General features: G+C 37.9%; 1 protein-coding gene across 11 annotated transcripts in view; it reads right to left on the bottom strand.

Moving 5' to 3' along the window:
• ATP8B4 (ATPase, class I, type 8B, member 4) overlaps positions 1-23,408 on the bottom strand; it is a 341,749-nt gene that overhangs the window by 106,138 nt on the left and 212,203 nt on the right. For all 11 annotated transcript variants that reach the window (XM_010839511.1, XM_010839512.1, XM_010839505.1 and 8 more), the window contains 3 exons: positions 17,353-17,511; positions 9,581-9,669; positions 8,210-8,406 (listed from right to left, as the gene is read on the bottom strand). In XM_010839511.1, coding sequence (XP_010837813.1) covers positions 8,210-8,406; positions 9,581-9,669; positions 17,353-17,511 — 445 coding nt within the window. The remainder of the gene's footprint in view (positions 1-8,209; positions 8,407-9,580; positions 9,670-17,352; positions 17,512-23,408) is intronic.

Genomic DNA, 23,408 nt, shown 5'->3' with positions numbered 1-23,408 from the left:
GGCTTCATTTTACCAAAAGAGGTAAAAAGGAGTCCCTCCATGAAGCACTAAGCGAACCATAGTAGATATTGAGTAAAAACAGGGTGTATTGTCATATTACTTTGCCCATTTACCAGAAAAAGAGCATTGTCTTATGATCTAGTGGTGATTTATGACTTTCCAGTTCCAGAAGTGGAATTTCTAAAGCCAAGAGTATAATATTTTTCAGTCTTTGTCATACACAAGGCCAGATTAACTTTCAAAAAAATTACAACAATGTAAGTTTCTACCATTAGATTATTGAAAATTATCTTTTAGTCTATGCCAAGTCAAATGGCATCTTATTACTGTTTATTGCATTTCTTTTCTTATCAATGAATTGAATATCTGTTTCAAGTTTTATTGGCCAGTTATATGTCTTCCTGGAATTATCTAATTGCATTGCCTTCCTAGTTCATCTTTCCTATTCAGGTATTAGTGTATTTCTTATTGATTTATATATATGGAATGTATATCTATATACATTATATCAATATGATACACAGTTTATCATTCATCTTTTATTTCTGTTTCCACTATTTTTGACACAAAGAACTTCTCCCTTTTTAATCAATCAAATTTATCAATGGTTTACAGTTTCTGCTTATAGCTTCTTTGGGGGAATTTTTGCTTAGATAAGCCTTCCCTATGGCAAGATTATATATATATATACAGATATCTATACTTTTCTTCCAGTTTTTTAATTTTTTCCACATTTAATTCTTTCTCGCAATTAGAATTTTCTGAAGTATGACATGCATATGAGAAGCTAATTTCAATTTTTACCAAATGTATTCATCACTATTTGTTGAACAATGAATCCTTTCCCCTATTGTGTTAAGATGACTCCATGTCACATAAAGATTACTTCCTAACTAGAATCTGTTTCGGGTATTTCAATTTTGTTCCTTAATGTGTGATTTAATTTATCTCATGTTTTCATTATTGTAGCTTCATAAAATTTGGCATATGAGGTAAGAAAATCTTCATTCTCTTCTTTTAAAAAAATTCTTACCTGTAATCACTAATTTATACCTCTTGATAAAATTAATGTGTTCATCAAATAAACTTTAGAATCACTGTATCAACTTTCTCATAAAACTTACTTGAGACTTTTATTAAATTTATATTAAACTCAATTATTTGAAAAGAATGAATATTTTATAATAAATACCACTTAAAGAAGGATAACTCTTCCGAGGAGTTCAACTTTTAAAAAGTACTTTTATTGGTAAAGAGTTATAGTTTAGTTTTGTTTTGTTTTTGCACATAGGTCCACACCATAGCTTGACAGATTCCTTCCTAGACATTTTATCTTTTTATTGATGAGATAATTTTTAATTGCTTTGGTTTAATGTGTTTTAATAAAAGAAGCTTTCCTTAATATTAAAAAAAAAGTGATTATGTGACAAAATTCAACATTTCACTGAATTATTTTACTGAGTTTTACAGAGGTATTCTATGGATTTTCAAGGTTTATAATCACATTTTCTCTGCTCTTCCTCTCTAAAAGGTTTATTTTGGTTTCATGTCTCATTTTTTTTTAATATTTTAGTTTCATGACTTAGTACATTAACAAGGACATCCAGAACAGTATAAAATAGTAACGACAAAGCAAGGACTCGTAGCTTATTTCTGATCTTTGTGGGAATTAAGCTTTGGTTTTCTCATCTGTAAACTAAGTTGAAAGCAGCCTGATTATGCTAACTCTGACATATATCTCCTAAAAGACAAAAGATGACACACAAGTTCTTTCTGCACATTAAATCCTATACATCAAATTGACAAACCATTAGCCAGATTCATCAAGAAACAAAGGGAGAAAAATCAAATCAATAAAATTAGAAATGAAAATGGAGAGATCACAACAGACAACACAGAAATACAAAGGATCATAAGAGACTACTCTTAGCAATTATATGCCAATAAAATGGACAACTTGGAAGAAATGGACAAGTTCTTAAAAAAGTACAACTTTCCAAAACTGAATCAGGAAGAAATAGAAAATCTTAACAGACCCATCACAAGCACAGAAATTGAAACTGTAATCAGAAATCTTCAAGCAAACAAAAGCCCAGGTCCAGACGGCTTCACAGCTGAATTCTACCAAAAATTTAGAGAAGAGCTAACACCTATCCTACTCAAACTCTTCCAGAAAATTGCAGAGGAAGGTAAACTTCCAAATTCATTCTATGAGGCCACCATCACCCTAATACCAGAACCTGATAAAGATGCCACAAAAAAGAAAACTACAGGCCAATATCACTGATGAACATAGATGCAAAAATCCTTAAAATTCTACCAACCAGAATCCAACAACATATTAAAAAGATCATACATCATGACCAAGTGGGCTTTATCCCAGGCATGCAAGGCTTCTTCAATATCCACAAATCAATCAACATAATACACCACATTAACAAATTGAAAAATAAAAGCCATATGATTATCTCAATAGATGCAGAGAAAGCCTTTGACAAGATTCAACATCCATTTATGACAAAAACTCTCCAGAAAGCAGGAATAGAAGGAACATACCTCAACATAATAAAAGCTATACATGACAAACCCACAGCAAACATTATCCTCAATGGTGAAAAATTGAAAGCATTTCCCCTAAAGTCAGGAACAAGACAAGGGTGCCCACTTTCACCACTACTATTCAACACAGTTTTGGAAGTTTTGGCCACAGCAATCAGAGCACAAAAAGAAATAAAAGGAATCCAAATTGGAAAAGAAGAAGTAAAATTCTCACTCTTTGCAGATGACATGATCCTCTACATAGAAAACCCTAAAGACTCCACCAGAAAATTACTAGAGCTAATCAGTGAATATAGTAAAGTTGCAGGATATAAAATCAACACACAGAAATCCCTTGCATTCCTATACACTAATAATGAGAAAAGAGAAAGAGAAATTAAGGAAACAATTCCATTCACCATTGCAACGAAAAGAATAAAATACTTAGGAATATATCTACCTAATTAAACAAAAGACCTATATATAGAAAACTATAAAACACTGGGTAAAGAAATCAAAGAGAACACTAATAGATGGAGAAATATACCGTGTCCATGGATTGGAAGAATCAATACAGTGAAAATGAGTATAGTACCCAAAGCAATCTATAGATTCAATGCAATCCCTATTAAGCTACCAACGGTATTTTTCACAGAGCTAGAACAAATAATTTCACAATTTGTATGGAAATACAAAAAACCTCGAATAGCCAAAGCAATCTTGAGAAAGAATAATGGAACTGGAGGAATCAACCTGCCTGTCTTCAGGCTCTAATACAAAGCCACAGTCATCAAGACAGTCTGGTACTGGCACAAAGACAGAAATATAGATCAATGGAACAAAATAGAAAGCCTAGAGATAAACGCACGTACCTATGGACACCTTATCTTTGACAAATGAGGCAAGAATATACAATGGAGAAAAAACAATCTCTTTAACAAGTGGTGCTGGGGAAACTGGTCAACCACTTGTAAAAGAATGAAACTAGAACACTTTCTAACACCATACACAAAAATAAACTCAAAATGGATTAAAGATCTAAATGTAAGACCAGAAACTATACAACTCTTAGAGGAGAACACAGGCAAAACACTCTCCGACATAAATCACAGCAGGATCCTCTATGACCCACCTCCCAGAATATTGGAAATAAAAGTAAAAGTAAACAAATGGGACCTAATTAAAATTAAAAGCTTCTGCACAACAAAGGAAACTATTAGCAAGGTGAAAAGGCAGCCTTCAGAATGGGAGAAAATAATAGCAAATGAAGCAACTGACAAAGAATTAATTCAAAATTATACAAGCAACTCCTGCAGCTCAATTCCAGAAAAATAAATGACCCAATCAAAAAATGGGCCAAAGAACTAAACAGACATTTCTCCAAAGAAGACATACAGATGGCTAACAAACACATGAAAAGATGCTCAATATCACTCATTATCAGAGAAATGCAAATCAAAGCCACAATGAGGTACCATTTCATGCCAGTCAGAATGGTGGCTATCCAAAAGTCTATAAGCAATAAATACTGGAGAGGGTGTGGAGAAAGGGGAACCCTCTTACACTGTTGGTAGGAATGCAAACTAGATCAGCCACTATGGAGAAGAGTGTGGAGATTCCTTAAAAAACTGGAAATAGAACTGCCATACGACCCAGCAATCCCACTGCTGGGCATACACACTGAGGAAACCAGAATTGAAAGAGACACGTGTACCCCAATGTTCATCACAGCACTGTTTATAATAGCCAGGACATGGAAGCAACCTAGATGTCCATCAGCAGATGAATGGATAAGAAAGCAGTGGTACATATACACAATGGAGTATTACTCAGCCATTAAAAAGAATACATTTGAATCAGTTCTAATGAGGTGGATGAAACTGGAGCCTATTATACAGAGTGAAGTAAGCCAGTAAACACCAATACAGTATACTAACGCATATATATGGAATTTAGAAAGATGGTAACGATAACGCTGCATGCGAGACAGCAAAAGAGACACAGATGTATAGAACAGTCTTATGGACTCTGTGGGAGAGGGCGAGGGTGGGACGATTTGGGAGAATGGCATTGAAACATGTATAATATCATATGTGAAACGAAACACCAGTCCAGGGTTGATGCATGATACAGGATGCTCAGGGCCAGTGCACTGGGATGACCCAGAGGGATGGTATGGGGAAGGAGGTGGGAGGGGGATTCAGGATGGGGAACACATGTACACCCGTGGTGGATTCATGTTGATGTATGGCAAAACCAATACAATATTGTAAAGTAATTAGCCTCCAATTAAAATAAATAAATTTATATTAAAAAAATAAATCCTATGTATCTAGTTCTATAAGTATATGACATACCTACATCTCCCTCTGCAGAAATGGTATGGTGTCAGTTCATTTTCTATTTAAATGGTAATACTTTTTTTCACACAAACTAAAAAAGCACACTGTAACTCTGTAGAATCATAAAAATAAATGTCATACTCTGCATGTATTTATTTTACGTTACCCAGTTACAATCTAATTTTAATTTCATTCCCACCCCACTTGCTTGTAAGTTCCTTGCTAGCTGTTCTAATCAGCTTTGCTCTTCCTATTCCATTCACTCAGAAAGCATTAGCACATATCATAAACTAGCCACAATGCCTGACCTGTCATAGGTAGTCAGTTAGTGTTGAATGAGTGAATCCTGACCCTTTATTCCCCAATTTCACCAGTAAGGACATTAAGACCTACAGAGATTGTGAATAACCCAAGGTCACACAATCACAGAACCAAGACTAGAATTCCGCATCTGGTAAAGTCAATGCATACCAGACCTGGAGAGTGCCATAAAAAATGGCATTATGCATTGTCATAATGTGAGTAACTGTTCAATCACTTGACATTTTCATTTATTTAAAGGTAAAGCATCTCCCTAAAAATCTAAGCAAAATGAATGGAGAACAGAATTTAATCCTGTGTTATGGTTCAAGTTGGTGGAAGTATTCTTAATTAATTTTAATTCTTAGACCTTAAAATAGTCTATAGAGAAGAAGGTATCTTTTTTGTTTGGAAAAGGAGGATTTAGGAGAGTCACAGTGGAACATTCACCCCTTTGCTTTATAATAGCAGAGAAAAGGAGACAAATGTTCCAGAGTTAGTATAATCAAACTGTTTAGTGTTTTCTGCCTGGATGCTCAAAGAGCAGGGCTTATGATTTCCCCCATTCTGTGGCAAAATAAGCAACATGGAAACGAGTTTCTTTTGCTTTAGAAAAAAACACTCAAAAGCTAATTCCTTGGGAGTACAGCAATTACATTTCTTAAGATGGTGTATTAAAAAACTGTAGCTGGTTATATTTTAACACTATAGATAAACTGACAGCATAGAAATACCCTGCCAAAATCAACGTATTATGCTCACATGGAATTGTTAACCATTCAATGTAAATTCTGCACCGTTATCCTTTAGTGACACTGCACTAATTTATTCCTTGAAACTTTGGAAAATTTTGTAGAAAACCTTCATCCCTCCAATCAGAAATACCTGGACTTCTCTTTTTCCAGATCTTAGTATGAGCAACCTGAAATCCCCCAGAATGCTTTTTGCCTCAACTTTATGTCAGGCTGACCTCAGATCACTGTTCTTATTTGGTGAGGAAAAAAGCTCATATTATCTTCATCAATACCATGGCTTACCAACAGGTAGAAAATTCTAGTGTCTTTTGATGTCTTGGCTGATTAATAAATCATGTAAAACTTAGACGTAGACACTGTGCCAAGTGTTAGAATACTTGGGTTTGGATCTTGGTTCTGTCCCTAATCAGCTTTACAATCCTGAGAAAATCATCTCATTTATGAAAGAAGTTCAACAGCAATAACTTCAAAAGATTTGGGGAGGGGGAGATGTAAATGAGATAATGTATGTGAAAGCACTTTATGTAAAATACAAATGTCTATTTTACATTAATTGTCTAGAGGTAAGGTGATATTATTTGGAGCAGAAAGTAACTCAGAAGTCAATTATTTTAATCCTCCCGTTTTACAGCAAGTATTTCCTAGGCAAACTAGGGCACAGAGAAGCCAAGTACTTTCTCCAAGGTCACACAGCTATTAGTGGCAAAAATATCAGAATGTGAACTTGGACTATTCCAAACAGGTTTTCTTTCTGCCACGGCAGGGAACACATTAGAAGGAAAAAGGACCTGGGAATCTTGGTCTTTAAAAAACAATATTAGAAATCATAAAATGAAAAATACCAATACACTTCAAAGAAAGAGTATATACGGAATATACTTCCTTTGTGAGGACACATGAAACTGCTCATGTGCAGATGGTAAGTCACTCTGAGCGTCTATTGTTCATTTCCACATAAAAGGAAAGCTATAAAAGCTGACCATAGCTCCTCTGGCAAAGAGCAAGATTTACTACAGACTTCATAATTGGATACAAGCATGAGAGGTCCTCAGAATCAAAGACAAGCCAGTAGGATACATTTTAAATAGAGCCTGCTCTGACCACAGTTCCAGAAGGCCCAAAGTAATTTGTGGTGTTGTGGCCACATGCCACTATTTCAAGTCAATTTCCCACAACTTGACATTTCAGTTTCCTGACTGCTATCCAAAATAAGGGTGGATTTTGTGCATTAAACTTCCCCAGCTTCATCAGAGCGAGGATTTTGGAAAGAGAGAAAAAGAAGCTCATAAAAATTAGTAGAGATTTAGAGCTGGTGATTTTGTGTATTGTTAAAATACTGGTGATGAGGAATGTCAAACAACCAAGTCTCATCTTGGCTCCAGTGTCTTTGGGATTGTCCGCCTCAGTCTTGGCAGGATTAGGATCAAAATTGTCTCAGGTACAGATTCTAGGGCCAACTTGTAACTTTTATCAAACACATACATAAACACACACACTCACAGAGTGCTTATGTATAGATAGACAGGCAGACCATTTTAGCCCTAGTTTATAGGACCAAATCTAGAAATGACAAATCAAGTTGTAGAGGGAGTAATAAGCCAAACTTCTTTTTCAACAATGAATAAGCACCAACAACCAACCATATTTCAACTCCTTCATATATTCACTGATAGTTACTAATAAAAATAGAAAGAATTAATATTCACTGATCTCTTATAATGTGTCAGGCATTTGTCTAAGAGCATTATAGGTTTGCTTACTCTCTATACTACCTTTTAAAGTAGAACTATTACTTTCTCCATGTATAAAACGAGGACACTGAGGTACCAGGAAGTAAAGTAACTTGCTCAAGGTTATGGAACTAGGAAGTGGTAGCACAAGGTCTAAATCCTGGTATCTGGAGCCAGACTAATACCAAGAAGGCATCATCTCAATAGATCCCCCCAAATATTTTTCTGTTTCTTTCCCAACATCAACCCAATTCTAATTCATTAGGTTGCATGAGACTACACGGTAGTCCATGTATTCCAGAGGAAAACATTCCTAAGAAACCAAATCAAATCAAGAAGAAAATAAAATGCATCTATTGTTAATTTGAAAATGTGAAACTTAAGCAGATTAAACAGCTTAGTTGCCTCATTTGTAACAGATGTGGCAGATCATGAGCAGTTAGAGACTTCTATCTCACTGCTGTAATTTTAAGACAAACAAAAATAATTACATAGAACACAGGCTTTTGACAAAATGGTTTCAAAGAACAAACTCTCATCTTACCTCACATATAATGAAATGGGTACCACTGTATTAAGGATAATAATATATGACCAGAATGTTAAGAATCCTGAGAACACAGAGTTCTTCTCTCCTTCATTCCAAAAGAGGAAAGTTCTGAATTGGTTCCCAACTTGATTCTCCCAGATTGAATTTCCAATCGCAAGAATAGTTCCCAAGCATATCAGAAATCCAAAAATCTGAAATGAGTATAGAAGTCCAGTTAAGGTTAACTTGAATCCCAACTAGTCATATCAACACAAGGCAATTACACTTCTAATTCCAATTGTTATTTGAAAATCAAGTTATACAAAGCTCATCTAAGTATCATTAATCATATGAGTAAAATGTAATATGCTTACATTGGGAACTTGGCTAAATATTTTACATATACATTTTCTCACTTAATTCTCCCATTAACTTTCTGAGATAGGAAAAAACATTCACACTTTACAGGCAAAAAACAAAAAACAGACAGGTTATATAACTTGTTTATGGCCACAAAGCTAATAACTTCACATCCTCTATTTGTGAGGTATGCATGTGTTTAAGTGGCTTCCAAAGATTAAGGGCTTCCCAGGTGACGCAGTGGTAAAGGATCTGCTGCCAATGCAGGAGACGCAAGAGACATGGGTTCCCTACCTGGGTCGGGAAGATCCACTGCAGTAGGAAATGGCAATCCACTCCAGTATTCTTGCCTGGAAAATTCCATGTACAGAGGAGCCTGGAGGGCTACAGTCCATGGGCTCACAAAGAGTCGGACACGACTGAGCGCGTGGGTGCGCGCACACACATACACACACACACACACACACACACACACAGAAGCACAAGAAGTACAAGAAGATGTCCTGACTTGCTCTAGTCAGTTTCAGTTTAATCTACTGTCCAGCTGTAATATTAACAGTATTCCCTTCTTTCACCTTCAAAAGCATCCTGGTAAATGAAAAATTATATGGTAACCCAAGGCACAAAAGCAAAAGGAAGAAAACATCAGTAATAAAAGACTTTCTCAGACTAGTCAAGTCTCTTGGCTACAGATCTAGCTACACAATGATTCCTTGAAGTCAACAAGAAAGATAAGGGTTAGTTAAAATACTGCATGACATACACTAAAAATTTTCAGGCTGCTTTTGAGATTCAAAAAAAAAGGAGAAAGCAACCTCAAAATTTTTAGCCAACTCCTACATTTGCAAATACTCTATCAGTATTAGCGAAGCAGACATTTTGGAGGTAACAAGGCCCCAAATGCAAAATCTCCAAATACAAATTCCACAAGAAGAATGAAGATTTCTGAAAGAAATCTCATCAGAATGTAAGAAACATATTCAGATAATGATTGTGATATTGCCTAATTTTGTTATAATAACTTACCCATAGTACTAGAGTATTCATCAATCTATCAATGCTTGTCCTCTTAAACTTTGTCTTACCACTGTTCTGCATTAGTTTAGTGTCAGGACCTGCAAAAGAAAAAAGGAAAGAAAAATAACTTTGAAATGATTAGATTATGTATTATTATTATTAATTCCTAAGAATATCAAACGTTCCTGAAAGGAAAATAACGTTTTTCCAAAATAATTTGAGTTTTATTAAGAGTAGGATTCTTAAGTTGTTTATGATGATGGAATTCCAGTTGAGCTATTTCAAATCCTAAAAGATGATGCTGTGAAAGTGCTGACCTCAATATGTGAGCAAATTTGGAAAACTCAGCAGTGGCCACAGGACTGGAAAAGGTCAGTTTTCATTCCAATCCCAAAGAAAGGCAATGCCAAAGAATGCTCAAACCACCACACAACTGCACTCATCTCATACGCTGGTAAAGAAATGCTCAAAATTCTCCAAGCCAGGCTTCAGCAATACATGAACCACGAACTTCCAGATGTTCAAGTTGGTTTTAGAAAAGGCAGAGGAACCAGAGATCAAATTGCCAACATCCATTAGATCATCGAAAAAGCACGAGAGTTCCAGAAAAACATCTATTTCTGTTTCATTGACTATGCCAAAGCCTTTGACTGTGTGGATCACAAGAAACTGGAAAATTCTGAAAGAGATGGGAATACCAGACCACCTGACCTGTCTCTTGAGAAACCTGTATGCAGGTCAGGAAGCAACAGTTAGAACTGGACATGGAATAGCAGACTGGTTCCAAATAGGAAAAGGAGTTCATCAAGGCTGTATACTGTCACCCTGTTTATTTAACTAATATGCAGAGTACATCATGAGAAACGCTGGGCTGGAAGAAGCACAAGCTGGAATCAAGATTGCCGGGAGAAATATCAATAACCTCAGATATGCAGATGACACCACCCTTATGGCAGAAAGTGAAGAGGAACTAAAAAGCCTCTTGATGAAAGTGAAAGTGGAGAGTGAAAAAGTTGGCTTAAAGCTCAACATTCAGAAAACTAAGATCATGGCATCTGGTCCCATCACTTTATGGCAAACAGATGTGGAAACAGTTGCTGACTTTATTTTTGGGGGCTCCAAAATCACTGCAGATAGTGACTGCAGCCGTGAAATTAAAAGATGGAAGGAAGGAAAGTTATAACCAACCTAGACAGCATGTTAAAAAGCAGAGACATTACTTTGTCAACAAAGGTCCGTCTAATCAAAGCTATGGTTTTCCCAGTAGTCATGTATGGATGTGAGAGTTGGACTATAAATAAAGCTGAGTGCCAAAGAATTGATGCTTTTGAACTGTGGTGTTGGAGAAGACTCTTGAGAGTCCCTTGGACTGCAAAGAGATCCAACCAGTCCATCCTAAAGGAGATCAGTCCTGAGTGTTCATTGGAAGGACTGATGTTGAAGCTGAAGAAACTCCAATACTTTGGCCACCTCATGCGAAGGGTTGCCTCATTTGAAAAGACCCTGATGCTGGGGAAGACTGAGGGCAGGAGGAGAAGGGGAAGACAGGATGAGATGGTTGGATGGCATCACCGACTCAATGGACATGAGTTTGGGTGAACTCCAGGAGTTGGTGATGGACAGGGAGGCCTGGAGTGCTGCAGTTCAGGGGGTCAAAGCGTCAGACACGACTGAGCGATTGAACTGATGATGAAACAATTGACTCTCAACTGATATCTTTAACAATAATCCTGGAAACCTCAAGGGAATTGATCTCCTTAGAATAGGATAAATCCAGACATAATTTGTAGCTAAAAGGTTTAAGAAATGCTTTTTTCCAAAAATCTATGTATGGATGTGCTTATAGTTTGAAGCAATTAAAGTCAATCAAATGGAGGAATGATTTGGAAATGTTTACAAGAATGTAGTAATAAACACAATTCAGAACACTGAAGTCAAAAATGGAAAGTTAGGGGAAAAAATCAAATGCTGGATGTGTTTCCCGAAAAAGATTTTTGGTGGCTTTAATGGAGAAACTCCAAACAATACAACAGCAAGTAATTTAAACCTTTATTGGGTATTGCACGCTGTTTATATGATATGCATTTTTGTAAGAGCAAGAATTGTCTTAAATATGGTGTTGAGATTTATTTCAAGTAATCCTTTTAAACCCCATGTTAAATATTTACTAACTGCCTTGTTCAAGAAATTCTAAGAATAATATTAGCTGCTTTAGAGGTAGATTATTAGATGACTAACAAAGACTATTAGATTATATTGCTAAGTAAATTCCTTATAAACAAAGATGCTCAATAGAAGTGATCACATTTTAATTATATCTGATTTCCCTAGTCTTCCCTCTCTACACCATCTTCCCACAATTACCACCAATCCATGTACCCACTTAATAGAGGAGGAGAGGGGGAAGGAGAGAAAGGAGAGAAAGGGGGTACACATGAAATTATACATCATTCTAGAAGTCAAGAAACAATGGGAACATTCTTAAAAGACTCCTTTACTTAAAAGACAAATTGGAGTAAAGACTGGGGTCTCATAACAATTCAGTCTTGAGTTAGAAATTGTATCCCAGTGTCCTTTTCCCAGCCAATGCTGGGCAAAGACCACCCACTTTTTCCCAGAATCGTTTATTAAAATCATCTGGACATTGAGGGTGGGAAGCATTTCTTTTAGTAAAGATCACAAAGGGCAAATAAAGTTTGTGATTGCTAAAAGCTGAAAATTGACAGACCAGTTTGGTGCTAAAAATTCACATTTCTTAGGCATACACACAGACTAGCAAAGAATCTGCTTAATGAGTTCTTAAGTACTTATTTAAATATAGCCACAGATGTTGAGACACACATCTCTTCTTCCCCTCATAGTCAAGATTTTGAAAGAATTTTCTTTACCCTTCAGCCTCTGATTCTTTGTCTCCAACTCATTTCTCAAGCTAGTTTCTGAGCCAATCACTCCACCAAAACAGATCCGGCATTGTCATCTATATCCTCCATGCCTTCTTTGACCTCTCAGCAGACTTCGACACTGTTGACTATTTCATCCTTTTGAAATACACTCTTCCCTTAGCTTCTGTTTTACAGTGTTCTGCTATTCCTCCTACCTCTTTGATAGCTGCTTCTTTGTTTTCCATTATGCTCACTCCTTTATTCTCAATCATTAAACAGTGAGACTTCTTAAAAATTAAGTATAGGCCATCTTCTTTTCCTTCTCAACCCACCTTCCCTGAGAAATCTAAGATCATAGCTCCAGTTAACATCTGTAGACCAAATGTGTATCTTCAGCTCAGATCGCTCCTCTGAGCTCTAAACTTATATATTTCATTGCCTATATGATATCTTCCCCTGGATGTTTCTAAGGCCCCTCAAGTGGCCCTTGTCCAGCCTAGCTTCTGCTCTTTCTCCAGGGTTCCTTATCTCAATGAATGGTACCACTCTCCATTCAGTTGTGAAAGGTGGGAGAAACCTCAGAGTCTAATCTATCCCATGACTCCCACTCTAATGCAAAGTATCATCACCTCTCAACTGGACTGTATGTAGGAAAAGCCTAGCAACTTTGTCTCCTGCATCTGCTACCATCCTATGTATACACTTTTTCCTGGATCCTATTGACCAACTTTAAAAATATTACAGGCAAAAGCAAAACTTTGCAGTTTAACACATACACATATCATCTGTATGAAAAACTGACAATGGCTTCTCAATGCTCTTAGGATAAAGACCAAAATTCCGAATACAGACCATAAGGGTCCTGGATGGTCCAACCTCTATCCCTGTCTCTAGGCACGTGCCCACTTCTATTCTCTAAGTTTTCCAAGTTCCACACTGGCCTTAAATTTTGCCTTTTTTTTTTAACCTCCCCAGCCTCATTCCCACCACAGGGCCTTTGCCTATGGTGTGCCTTTTAGCTAGCTTGTTCTTTCCCCTCAGATTCCTCCACCATACACTCTTGTGAGTTCATGTTCTTTTTCTTTAGAGTACTTTTCTCAGTTTGATATTATACACTCATTACTATAATTATTTAAGAGTAATGCCTTTCTTTCCTACCAGACTCAAATCACATGAGTGAAGGGACTACACTTTTCTTGGTCACATTCTTGCAAAAAAGTAAGTAGCATAGTGCCTGCCACATAGCAGGTACCCAGTAAGTAACTGTTTAATGAATGAATTTATTTATTAAGTACCTACAATGTTTTAGGAAATATCTATATGTGCTTTTCACATCTTATTATCTCACTAATGCTTAAAACAAGCCAATAAATTAGGTATTATTATCCTTAGGTCAATAACAATGAAACTGAGGATTAAAGAATTTAAATAACTTGCCTGAGGTTTCCTTTTTTTATTTTTTATTTTTTGGCCTGTAAGCATCAGAGCCAAAATTAGAACCCAGATACATCTACTTCTAAAGCTTTTGCTCTTAACCACTATTTTTAAAGCCACATGAAATAGTCCATTAATTCATTAACTCACTGACTCAATCAATATGTAAGACTATGACTCAGTCAGAGTTCAAACAGGAAATAGATGACACACTGAACAAGGATTATTAGAGGAAGGTATATTTATAAAGAGACTCTTTACAAAAGTACTGGTGGGTGTATAGGCGGTACAGGAGAAGTAAAATGTTAACATAGTAACCAAGCACTTCCTAGCAATCAAGATGTTCTTCATCTACCCTAGAAGGGAGACATGAGGGGAGGGGTGGTTATTATACCCTAAAGGAGAGAGTTGTGTAAAGTTTGCAGCTTCTAAAGGAAGGGTGGCTTTATGTTGAGGGACCCAGCCAGCTTTAAGGGAGGCAGCTGGGGAAATAAATACCATGACCTCAGTCTTCTTCCTTTGATTTCTTCCCAGGGATCCCCAAAGACAGGACCAAAGTTCAAGGAAACCTATTAGTGTGAACCATACAGGTCAGCCTCCCAGGGCAGAGAGAAGAGTGTGAAGTGGTGACAGCAGATCTGCAGGGGCAAGTGGAATACAGCCAGCACAAAAACCTACTATGCACCAAGATGGTGCTGACTCCTATGGACCCCTTACATGGATAAGACTTCTACCCTTAGAAACAGGACTTTCTCCTGTCATGAGTTAAAAGAAAAGCCATTCCAGGGAGGCATGGCCTAGCTGTTAATGTATATTATAAAATCTTCATAAATTATACATTTGTAAAGTAAACCATGTTTATGTCAACTACACTTCTTACACAACCCTTAAGGGCAGGTATAACTAGAGTACTAATACAGAAAGAATAGTTAATTTGTTTGAGATAACTTTCATAAGATCTAGGCGTTCACATGGACCTAGTTCCCGAAGTTAGATGTCTCAAGACTTAGGGTGCTGAGACATTCCTTTGTTCAACTCTAGCACTGACAAAATCAACCATTCCTCTGCCTGCAATTATTCTAATTAAGCTTTCTATTAATATTTGTGCCTAGATGAAAGTTAATATAGGCATGCTCTGCTTTATAAGTATATATAATAAATAAATGCTCTGCCAGTGAACATTAAGATCACATCACAAAAGAGGGTGATTCCCCATTTCTCCCTGCCAAGATCCAAGAGCAGTACATTATCCCAACTCTCAGCCTATGGAGCAGATAGTGTACTCTGAATTGATGTCAGAAGAAGGGAAAAGCAGGGAAGGAAGGAAAATAGCAATTGTGAGGCATTCTCTTCCATATGCACTGCCTCTCTGAGCCTTTATAGTGACTCTCTAATGTACTCATTCCCACATTACAGCAGATAAAACTAAAGCTTAGGACTTTTAAGTAACCACGGTTTAACATCCTTCAGCTGGCAAACAAATCTGAACCCACATACGTCCAATCCAAATTCTGTGAACTTTCTGTTATACTGTTTCAGAGGGGGACCTGTTCAACTTACCACTCCACTTTCTTCTATGGAGGAGCATTTCCACACAAAGCCAACATGATGAAGGAAAACCTGACCCCTGTGTGGCTCGCACCAGCTGTCCTAACATAACATGCTATAGCTGAACCACTGTCCTGAATGAGTCATTCCAAACAAGATCACACAAATGCAAACAAAACTTTGGGTTACAGCCCACTCCTAGGATGATGCACTTCCACTTCTCTAATGACAGGGAACAAACTGAGAAGGTCTTTCCCATCAGAGGACCTTGAAGGGCTTTCCTGGTTGTCCAGTGGTTAAGAATCTGCCTGCCATGAAGGAGACACAGGTTCTATCCCTGATCCAGGAAGATCCCACATGTGGCGGAGCAACTATGCCCGTGCACCATGAGTACTGAGTCCGCACTCTAGAGCCCAGGAGCCACAACTACTGAAGTCCACACACCCTAGAGCCCATGCTCTGCAACAAGAGAAGCCATCGCAATGAGAAGCCTGCACACATAGAAACTAGAGAATAATCCCCACTCATCACAACTAGAGAAAAATAAGCAGCAGTGAACACCCAGCACAGCCAGAAAACAATAAAAAATAAATAAAATTATTAAAAAAAAAAATAAAAGAGACCTTCAAGAAATCTCTTCATCAAGCGTGACAATTGAAGTGGGAAGATAGGTTAATGTATAAGACTAGCATGCTTTTTCTCAATACAAGATGCAAAATAAGGAAATATATAATCAAGGGTTTATTCCCCTGACTAAAGAATAAAAGCATCTGATGAAAACATGATGAAACCAGATTCATTCCCAGATAAAATGACATATACTGCATCATTTCGAGGGATTTCTCAAGTCCTTATAATGGCAATGTCCCAACAGTGAGAGCCTTGCTAACACTCACAGCTGAGAGTATTTAGGAGGAATTCAAAGGATTTTTCTAGATTCGGAGCACTTTTGAGACTTTAATGAACATTTTGTTGTTGCTGAAGAAAGTCAGTTAAGAAAAACATTCCAATTTTGATTGCACATATAGTCAATGGGCCCAAAACACATCTTAATTTGGTGTCACAAGAAACAGGATTTTTAAAAGTCAAGGGCTAGCAATTGAAGCCATGAGTAAAAATTGAGAGGCTTTATGAAATGATGCTACTGCAAGCTTCCTTGGCAAGAAAGTGCCACCTTGGGCCCTTTAGAGATAAATTCAGTTCAGTTCAGTCGCTCAGTCGTGTCTGACTCTTAGCGACCCCATGAATTGCAGCACCCAGGCCTCCCTGTCCATCACCAACTCCCAGAGTTCACTCAAACTCATGTCCATCGAGTCGGTGGTGCCATCCAGAGATAAATTAGAGACAGGAAAAGTAGTAGCAGGAAGAGTAAGAGATGCTCCCCTTCCTCCCTCAAGCCCTACCCCCACCTCCAGCCCGCACAGTCCTTCCAGAAGCTGCTGGCCTGCTGAGAGATAGTAGAAGAAGCTCTGAAGTATACACAGAAATGACTGCAGGATCTCTAACAAGGCTTTTCTTAAAGGACTGCTTGAAATTGGCAAACTACAAAATCAACAACAGAGCCAGGACTTTCTTTCACGCTTGTCCTCCACTTTAAAGGCAGGCTGATTAATACATATGATGATAGGGATGATTGAGATGGGGTTAGAGAATAAGAAAATAAACATTAGGTATCTAGCATCTGAGTAATCAAGGCCCATGCACTCTCAAGAGTAAGTTCGTGATGTCAGTGGTTCCTTACAGAGTGGGGCCAGGCACACTGTTTCCAGAGCAGCGGTGTCTTACCCTGGTGCTCTACACTCTGTAGTCAACTCAGAAGGGCACTTGGCATGCTCATCCAACCTGGAGAGCCACAGACTGTGCCCATGCAGTTCTCAGGAAGAGTTCACCCACTGCACCCTGGGAAGTCCACTGTACCTGCAAAAATAACCATTCCAAAACACCAGCTGGTATTTCTCAGGACACAGCCCCTCAGGATTATCTTCTCATTGTTGAGGGAGTGCTTGCTGCCCTTCCAAGACAGAACTCCGGTGAATTTATCTAACTTGTTGTTAGGCGCCTCACACACAACAATCCCTGTAAAATACAAGAAACAAACATCTTTATGCCTCACCTGGAACTCTCTTTAGAAGCCTGCAATACCGTTAGCAGCCTACTTCTCACATACAGTTCATTTTCCTTCTCTTTTCAACAGCCCAGTGTCGTATATATGAAAAAGTGAAAGTGTTAGTCACTCAGGTGTGTCCAACTCTGTGAACCCCATGGACTGTAGCCCGGCAGGCTCTTCTGTCCATGAAATTCTCCAGGCAAGAATACTGGAGTAGACTGCCATACCGTTCTCACACACACACACACACAAAGTCAAGCTAGGAAAAATCACCTGGGGCAGGGCACAAATGTTGTGAAACATGATTTTCTGCACTGTCCAAATAAGAATAGAAACCCCAAGAGCCATGGGATGTTTTTTCCTTTAAAAACAATCACTTTCATGTTGATATATGGCAAAACCAATACAATATTATAAAGTTAAAAAATAAAATAAAATAAATTAACAAAAAAACAATCACTTATCTCTACTTTTGGTTTGAAACAAATGATTTTTGGAAAGATAAAGCAGAGGTGATCCTAAAAGTTTTTATTTCATCTTTTTTTTTATTATTATTTAATGTAACTTACACACAGGTTAAGATGGCATACTTCTAGTTTCACAACCAAAGTTAATTGGGTCTTTCTAGGCTCATAATCAGAATTTTGGGTTCCTACTATACTCCACCCCCAGGAAACCTGGGCCTTGTATTTGCCCCATGTGCCTGAGAATGCATGTGATTCCTTTCAGCTGTTTCATGCTTCTTATCTTGATTAGATTCAGAGTTCTGGGGACTCTCAGAGGCACATATAACTTGCCCCAAACTGTCCAAAAGATGTTTCTAGTTTTTTTTTTTTTTTTTAATACCAAGCCCATTCCAAATCAATCAATCAATTTGTTCAATTATTTCAATAAAAAAATACATTTTTAGGATGAGGGTTCTCTTGATAGAAAAAGAAACCAGAAATAATCTTTCATGGACTCTGTCACAAAGTATATCTATTAGATTTAAGTACATTTGCATTGCACATAGTTGGGGTTAACTTTCTGAGTACAAAGATTTGAAGGACAGAGGGAGAGAGGAATGAAAAGAGAGGAAAGGAATGAAAAAGATAACTGAGAACAGATCAAAACAAGATTCAAGCCAGCCAGGGGTAAGATTAGTGTGTACAAAATTCTCTCCCCAAAACAATAAAGATACATTTATTTAATCAGAAACCAAAAGGGTATTTTGCAACATAGAAAGCAACATTTGGAAAAATAAAAAAGGGAAATATGTCTTTAGCACTGACTGAAGGGAAGAGAGACCAGAACTTCCTACAGAACTTCCGTATTGCACTGTTTACACCCCCATCAAACACCCTCCTGAACTTAGAGACTTCTTACCTGACTCCTTTCCTTCCCAGGATGATATGTTTTCCTTTTAAAGCTCACAGACATAGGTGATGGGAGCTTCTCTGGTGGCTCAGACAGTAAAGAATCTGCCTGCAATGCAGGAGAGCTGGGTTTGATCCCTGGGTTGGGAAAATCCCCTGCAGAAAGAAATGCTACCCACACCAGTATTTCTGCCTGGAGAATCCCATGGACAGAGGAGCCTGATGGGCTATAGTCCATAGGGTCTCAAAGTTGGACACGACTGAGCAACTAACACTACAACAAACCTAGATGACAGCAACCAGTTTTCACATGGCCTGATCATTCCTAACCAACCAGACTGCTAAAGTTAATAGACCTTGCTTGAAAAAACAAACAAAAGCCTGAAAGGAATGAGAGACTCTAAGGGCTCAGGTTGCTTTTCCAAACCCATCTACCTTTCCCCAGAATCACTGAAATACTGCTGCCAAAACACGCCAACTGGGACACACACTGGCTTCTTCCCAGACATCTACTGCTAACTGTGAGTGTGCCGGCAGAAGGATTTGGATGAGGCTAAATAATCCATACAAAGTCACTTTTTATATGAACAGGAATGGCTAAGTCCTCATTTGCTCCTATTATAGCATATCACAGATATTCAAAAGTAAGTGAAAACTGATTTCAACTGGCCCAAGTTATTTAGACAACTCCATTGTGGAAGAGGAGACTTTTTCTAAACTCTAAGAATTCAACATCTTTTTTTGTTGACCAATAATTAACATTCCCAAATTTTACAGAACCTTGAACTAGGCATCACCAGCAAAACCTAAATAAAATAATGGGTCCATAGCAACCGTTAAAGCTTATTCCAGATTCAAGACTCAATTTCTCCAGCTTCAAACTTGCCCACTAAAAAAAAAAAAATGTGCTTTGGGCAAAAACAACAAGATACACAGTTCCTGCCAACAGGAATATAAAAAACAGGCTCATTTGATCATTTTTATTGTTGCAAGCAAAGACTGACATTGAAGCAAATATAGCCTTGAACATGCTGGCTGGCTCCTCCCTGGCCCCAAGGCTCATCCATTTCTGGCCTGACACCACGGGTGTGGTTCTAGACAGGAACAGGCAGTAAGGCCAAGGGGCTATGCCTCAGTTTTTGGAGGCCCAGCACCAATTCAGTCATTCTGGAAGAGTATGAGCCCAGTGGTTTAAGTACATACTAAATACAGGGCCTAGTGAAAATAAAGTAGCATGAACAAAGCCAAGCTACTTTTTTAATCTTTAGAAGTGCTCAGCTTCCCTCTTTTAGTCCTGTTAGCACAAAACACAAACTTCCCAATGTCTTTTCTTCCTCTTTCCAAAAGGGGTAAACAGGTTCCTTTTAATGGAGCACTGTATTCACTTCCGTATCCCCATAACCTATCATACTACCTACGTAATAGGAACTTAATAAATATTTGTTGGAGAGATGGATGGAAAGATGATTTCAAGAGAGAGATGGGAAGGTGATGTGGGTATCTGAGCAGATCTAAGATGAATGAAAGAAGTGGTGGTATATTTCCACGGTAACAATGATAAAGGGGATTGGAAGACCTAATGGTCTAACCACAGTGGGCCACTTAAGTTGGCCTAACTCTGAAGGGATACAAATAGATCTGAGAACACTGAAAATAAACTGGCAACTTCAAGCACATTAGAAGCAAGCAAAAATACATCCCTGCCATAAAGCACAATAAGGATTAGAGAAAAACTGTAGGACCCTGCTTCCCTTTACTAACTGAGTCATAGAGTAAGTGGCAGGCAACAGTTTGACAATGGATGAGAAAACAGTTTAGAAAAAAGAGCATTGCTTCTCACATAGTTATTCACGGAACACGTGTACAAAGAACAAAATCATCTTTAATGAGCAATAAAACAACTGGGGGAAAAATCATGTTGATTATGAAGTATAAATATAATGAAACTAGTCAGTCACAGTTGTTTGCTTCTCTGAAAAAAATAGATGTGAAAGCAGATAGCAGTACATCCAGTTTGCAATCACACAGAAATACTCGAGGCTCGTACCAAACAAAATCTACAAGATTTCATTCTGAACCCTCTTGGCATTCTAAATTTAGTCAGCTGCATTGTTAGTTAATTAACAACCTACTATCGTTCTCAAACTAAAGTGTTCCACTGTAGAGTGGAAATCTATAGTTTATCATGAAAATGGAACTCAGTGTCCCATATTTCAAGATTTTCCCAGAGTACCTGACTTTATTTCTTTATGGATATTATTACTGTTAGCAATGCTTCTTGATTATCTGCACTGCAACTCTTCTAGAAGACAATTAGCTATTGAATTAAAACATTGTTGCTGTTCAAGAGTGCTCTAGCCAAGTGCTTATTAGAGTTTAGAAGACTGCCCTCTACTGTTGCCCTGATGATTGTGATAAATATTTTTTTCTTAGAAAAATGTCACCTTCCCATTTTCTAAAACCTCATTACTCTTCAACCGTAAGCCTCAGCTACCCATCATCATCACCATAATGGCCACATCAACACCAGCAGTAAAGAAAAAAGTTATTTTCTTCACAAGGCTTCTGTGTCTCACACAGTCACATCAGCTCTGCTACTGAGCTGTGCTTCTATCCAGGTGAATGAGAAACTGATCTGGCAAGTTTAAAAAGTCACAAGATTCTAACAAAGACTTTCTGTGTGTTTGGATTTTTTTTAACCAAAAAGAGATGCTTGTTTTTCTGTGTTTTAATTACACACATGCTCTTCTTTAGAAAGGACCACAAAAATACACAAAGATTCCTTAAATAAAGAGTCAACCTTTCCCTGCTTCACAACTCAGTATTAACAGTCATACAAAATATGTAAACTTGTCATTGTTGCAAAAAAACAGATCTTAGTCCAGTAACAATATGCAAAAGATTCTTAAACACATTTGGACAATTTACATCCGGGGCTTTCCCCAAGGCATAAGACTGACCAGTTTACAAATGTATAATTGAAACTATTTCCAGTTATTTATAAAAACTTGTCAATTCCTGAAAGACTTCAAAATGAAAAATCAAGATCCACTCTATTTTTATACTTTTTATAATATTAGGCCAAGTTATATATCATTTTTTATACAATTCAACAGACTACATATCAATTTTTCTGATGTTTGAAATGTATAAAAATATTTATATGAGAACTTTTCAAATAAATGGATTTACCTACCAAAACCCAACTCCGTCGTGCGTGTACTGGTTTCTATGTTTGGCCAACTCTTTTATAAACTCTTGTCAGGGATCCTGACATTCAAGATCACTGAGAACTTTGCTACTTTTAAAAAACATGGTGATGTCATCTGGGTCCTGGATGGACTCGATCTCCAGAATTTAATTTTGTACTTTCAGGTTTAAAGTATTCTTCAATTAAAATCTTACCCTGATCAGGAGCTAAGCAGTCATGCTGATTCCCCTGACTCTCCAATGATGACTTTTTGTTTGCAATTTAGAGCCTCTCATTTAAGGCTTTGGAGAAGAAAATGGCAACCCACTCCAGTACTCTTGCCTGGAAAAGTCCATGGACTGAGGAGCCTGGTAGGCTACAGTCCATGGGATCGCAAAGAGTCGGACACGACTGAGCGACTTCACTTCACTTCATGTAAGGCTTTGCCAGTAGTCCTAGGTTCATATTCTACTTCTTCCACTTAGTTTACCATGTGACCTTGGGGAACTTATTCAATTTATCTGGGTCTCTGTTTCCTTGCCCATAAATTGGAAGTAATAGTAATCTCTTCCTCCTGGGGCTGTAAGGATTTAATAAAATAAAATGTGCAATGACTTAGCATGGTGCCTGGTACATAGTGACTACTTGTTCATGTGTCAACATCATGGGTAGGCCTGAGGATGAGTCCTTGTTCAAATCTGTCTTCTCCCCAGGGCTATAAGTGCTATGAAGGCAAGGCCTGGATCTGACTTGTTAACCACTGTATCTCAGGGCTTAGCAAATGCCTTGGCTTTGTGTGAAATATACATTTAGTAAGTAAAGGAACAGGTGGCCGAGTGAATGGATAAAAGAAAAAAAAAGCAAGAAAGAAAGCTCATGCCATGCCTTAAGAGGCCACCAACAAGTTACTGTCCTTAGGTTTAAGAGCAAAAGTGGGGAGGCAGGGAGACTTACAAGAGACATCCTAAGGCCCTACCCACCTCAGTTTTGATGCTTGCTGTTGTCCCCAGTTTGGAGTTCCCAATGGGGACTTCTTGGGTTCAGTTCAGTTCAGTTCAGTCACTCAGTCGTGTCCGACTCTTTGCGACCCCATGAATCGCAGCACGCCAGGCCTCCCTGTCTATCACCAACTCCCGGAGTTCACTCAGACTCATGTCCATCGAGTCAGTGATGCCATCCAGCCATCTCATCCTCTGTCGTGCCCTTCTCCTCCTGTCCCTAATCCCTCCCAGCATTAGAGTCTTTTCCAATGAGTCAACGGAAACTCAGGTATTCAGCTACTTAGAAGATATGATATGTCCTTTTGATACAGGACTGGAAC

This window comes from Bison bison, unplaced genomic scaffold (genome assembly GCF_000754665.1).
Source record: "Bison bison bison isolate TAMUID 2011002044 unplaced genomic scaffold, Bison_UMD1.0 scf7180017864118, whole genome shotgun sequence".
Lineage (NCBI taxonomy): Eukaryota > Metazoa > Chordata > Mammalia > Artiodactyla > Bovidae > Bison > Bison bison.
Note: the sequence above shows the minus strand (reverse complement) of the source record. Positions and strands in the feature narration are given on the sequence as shown.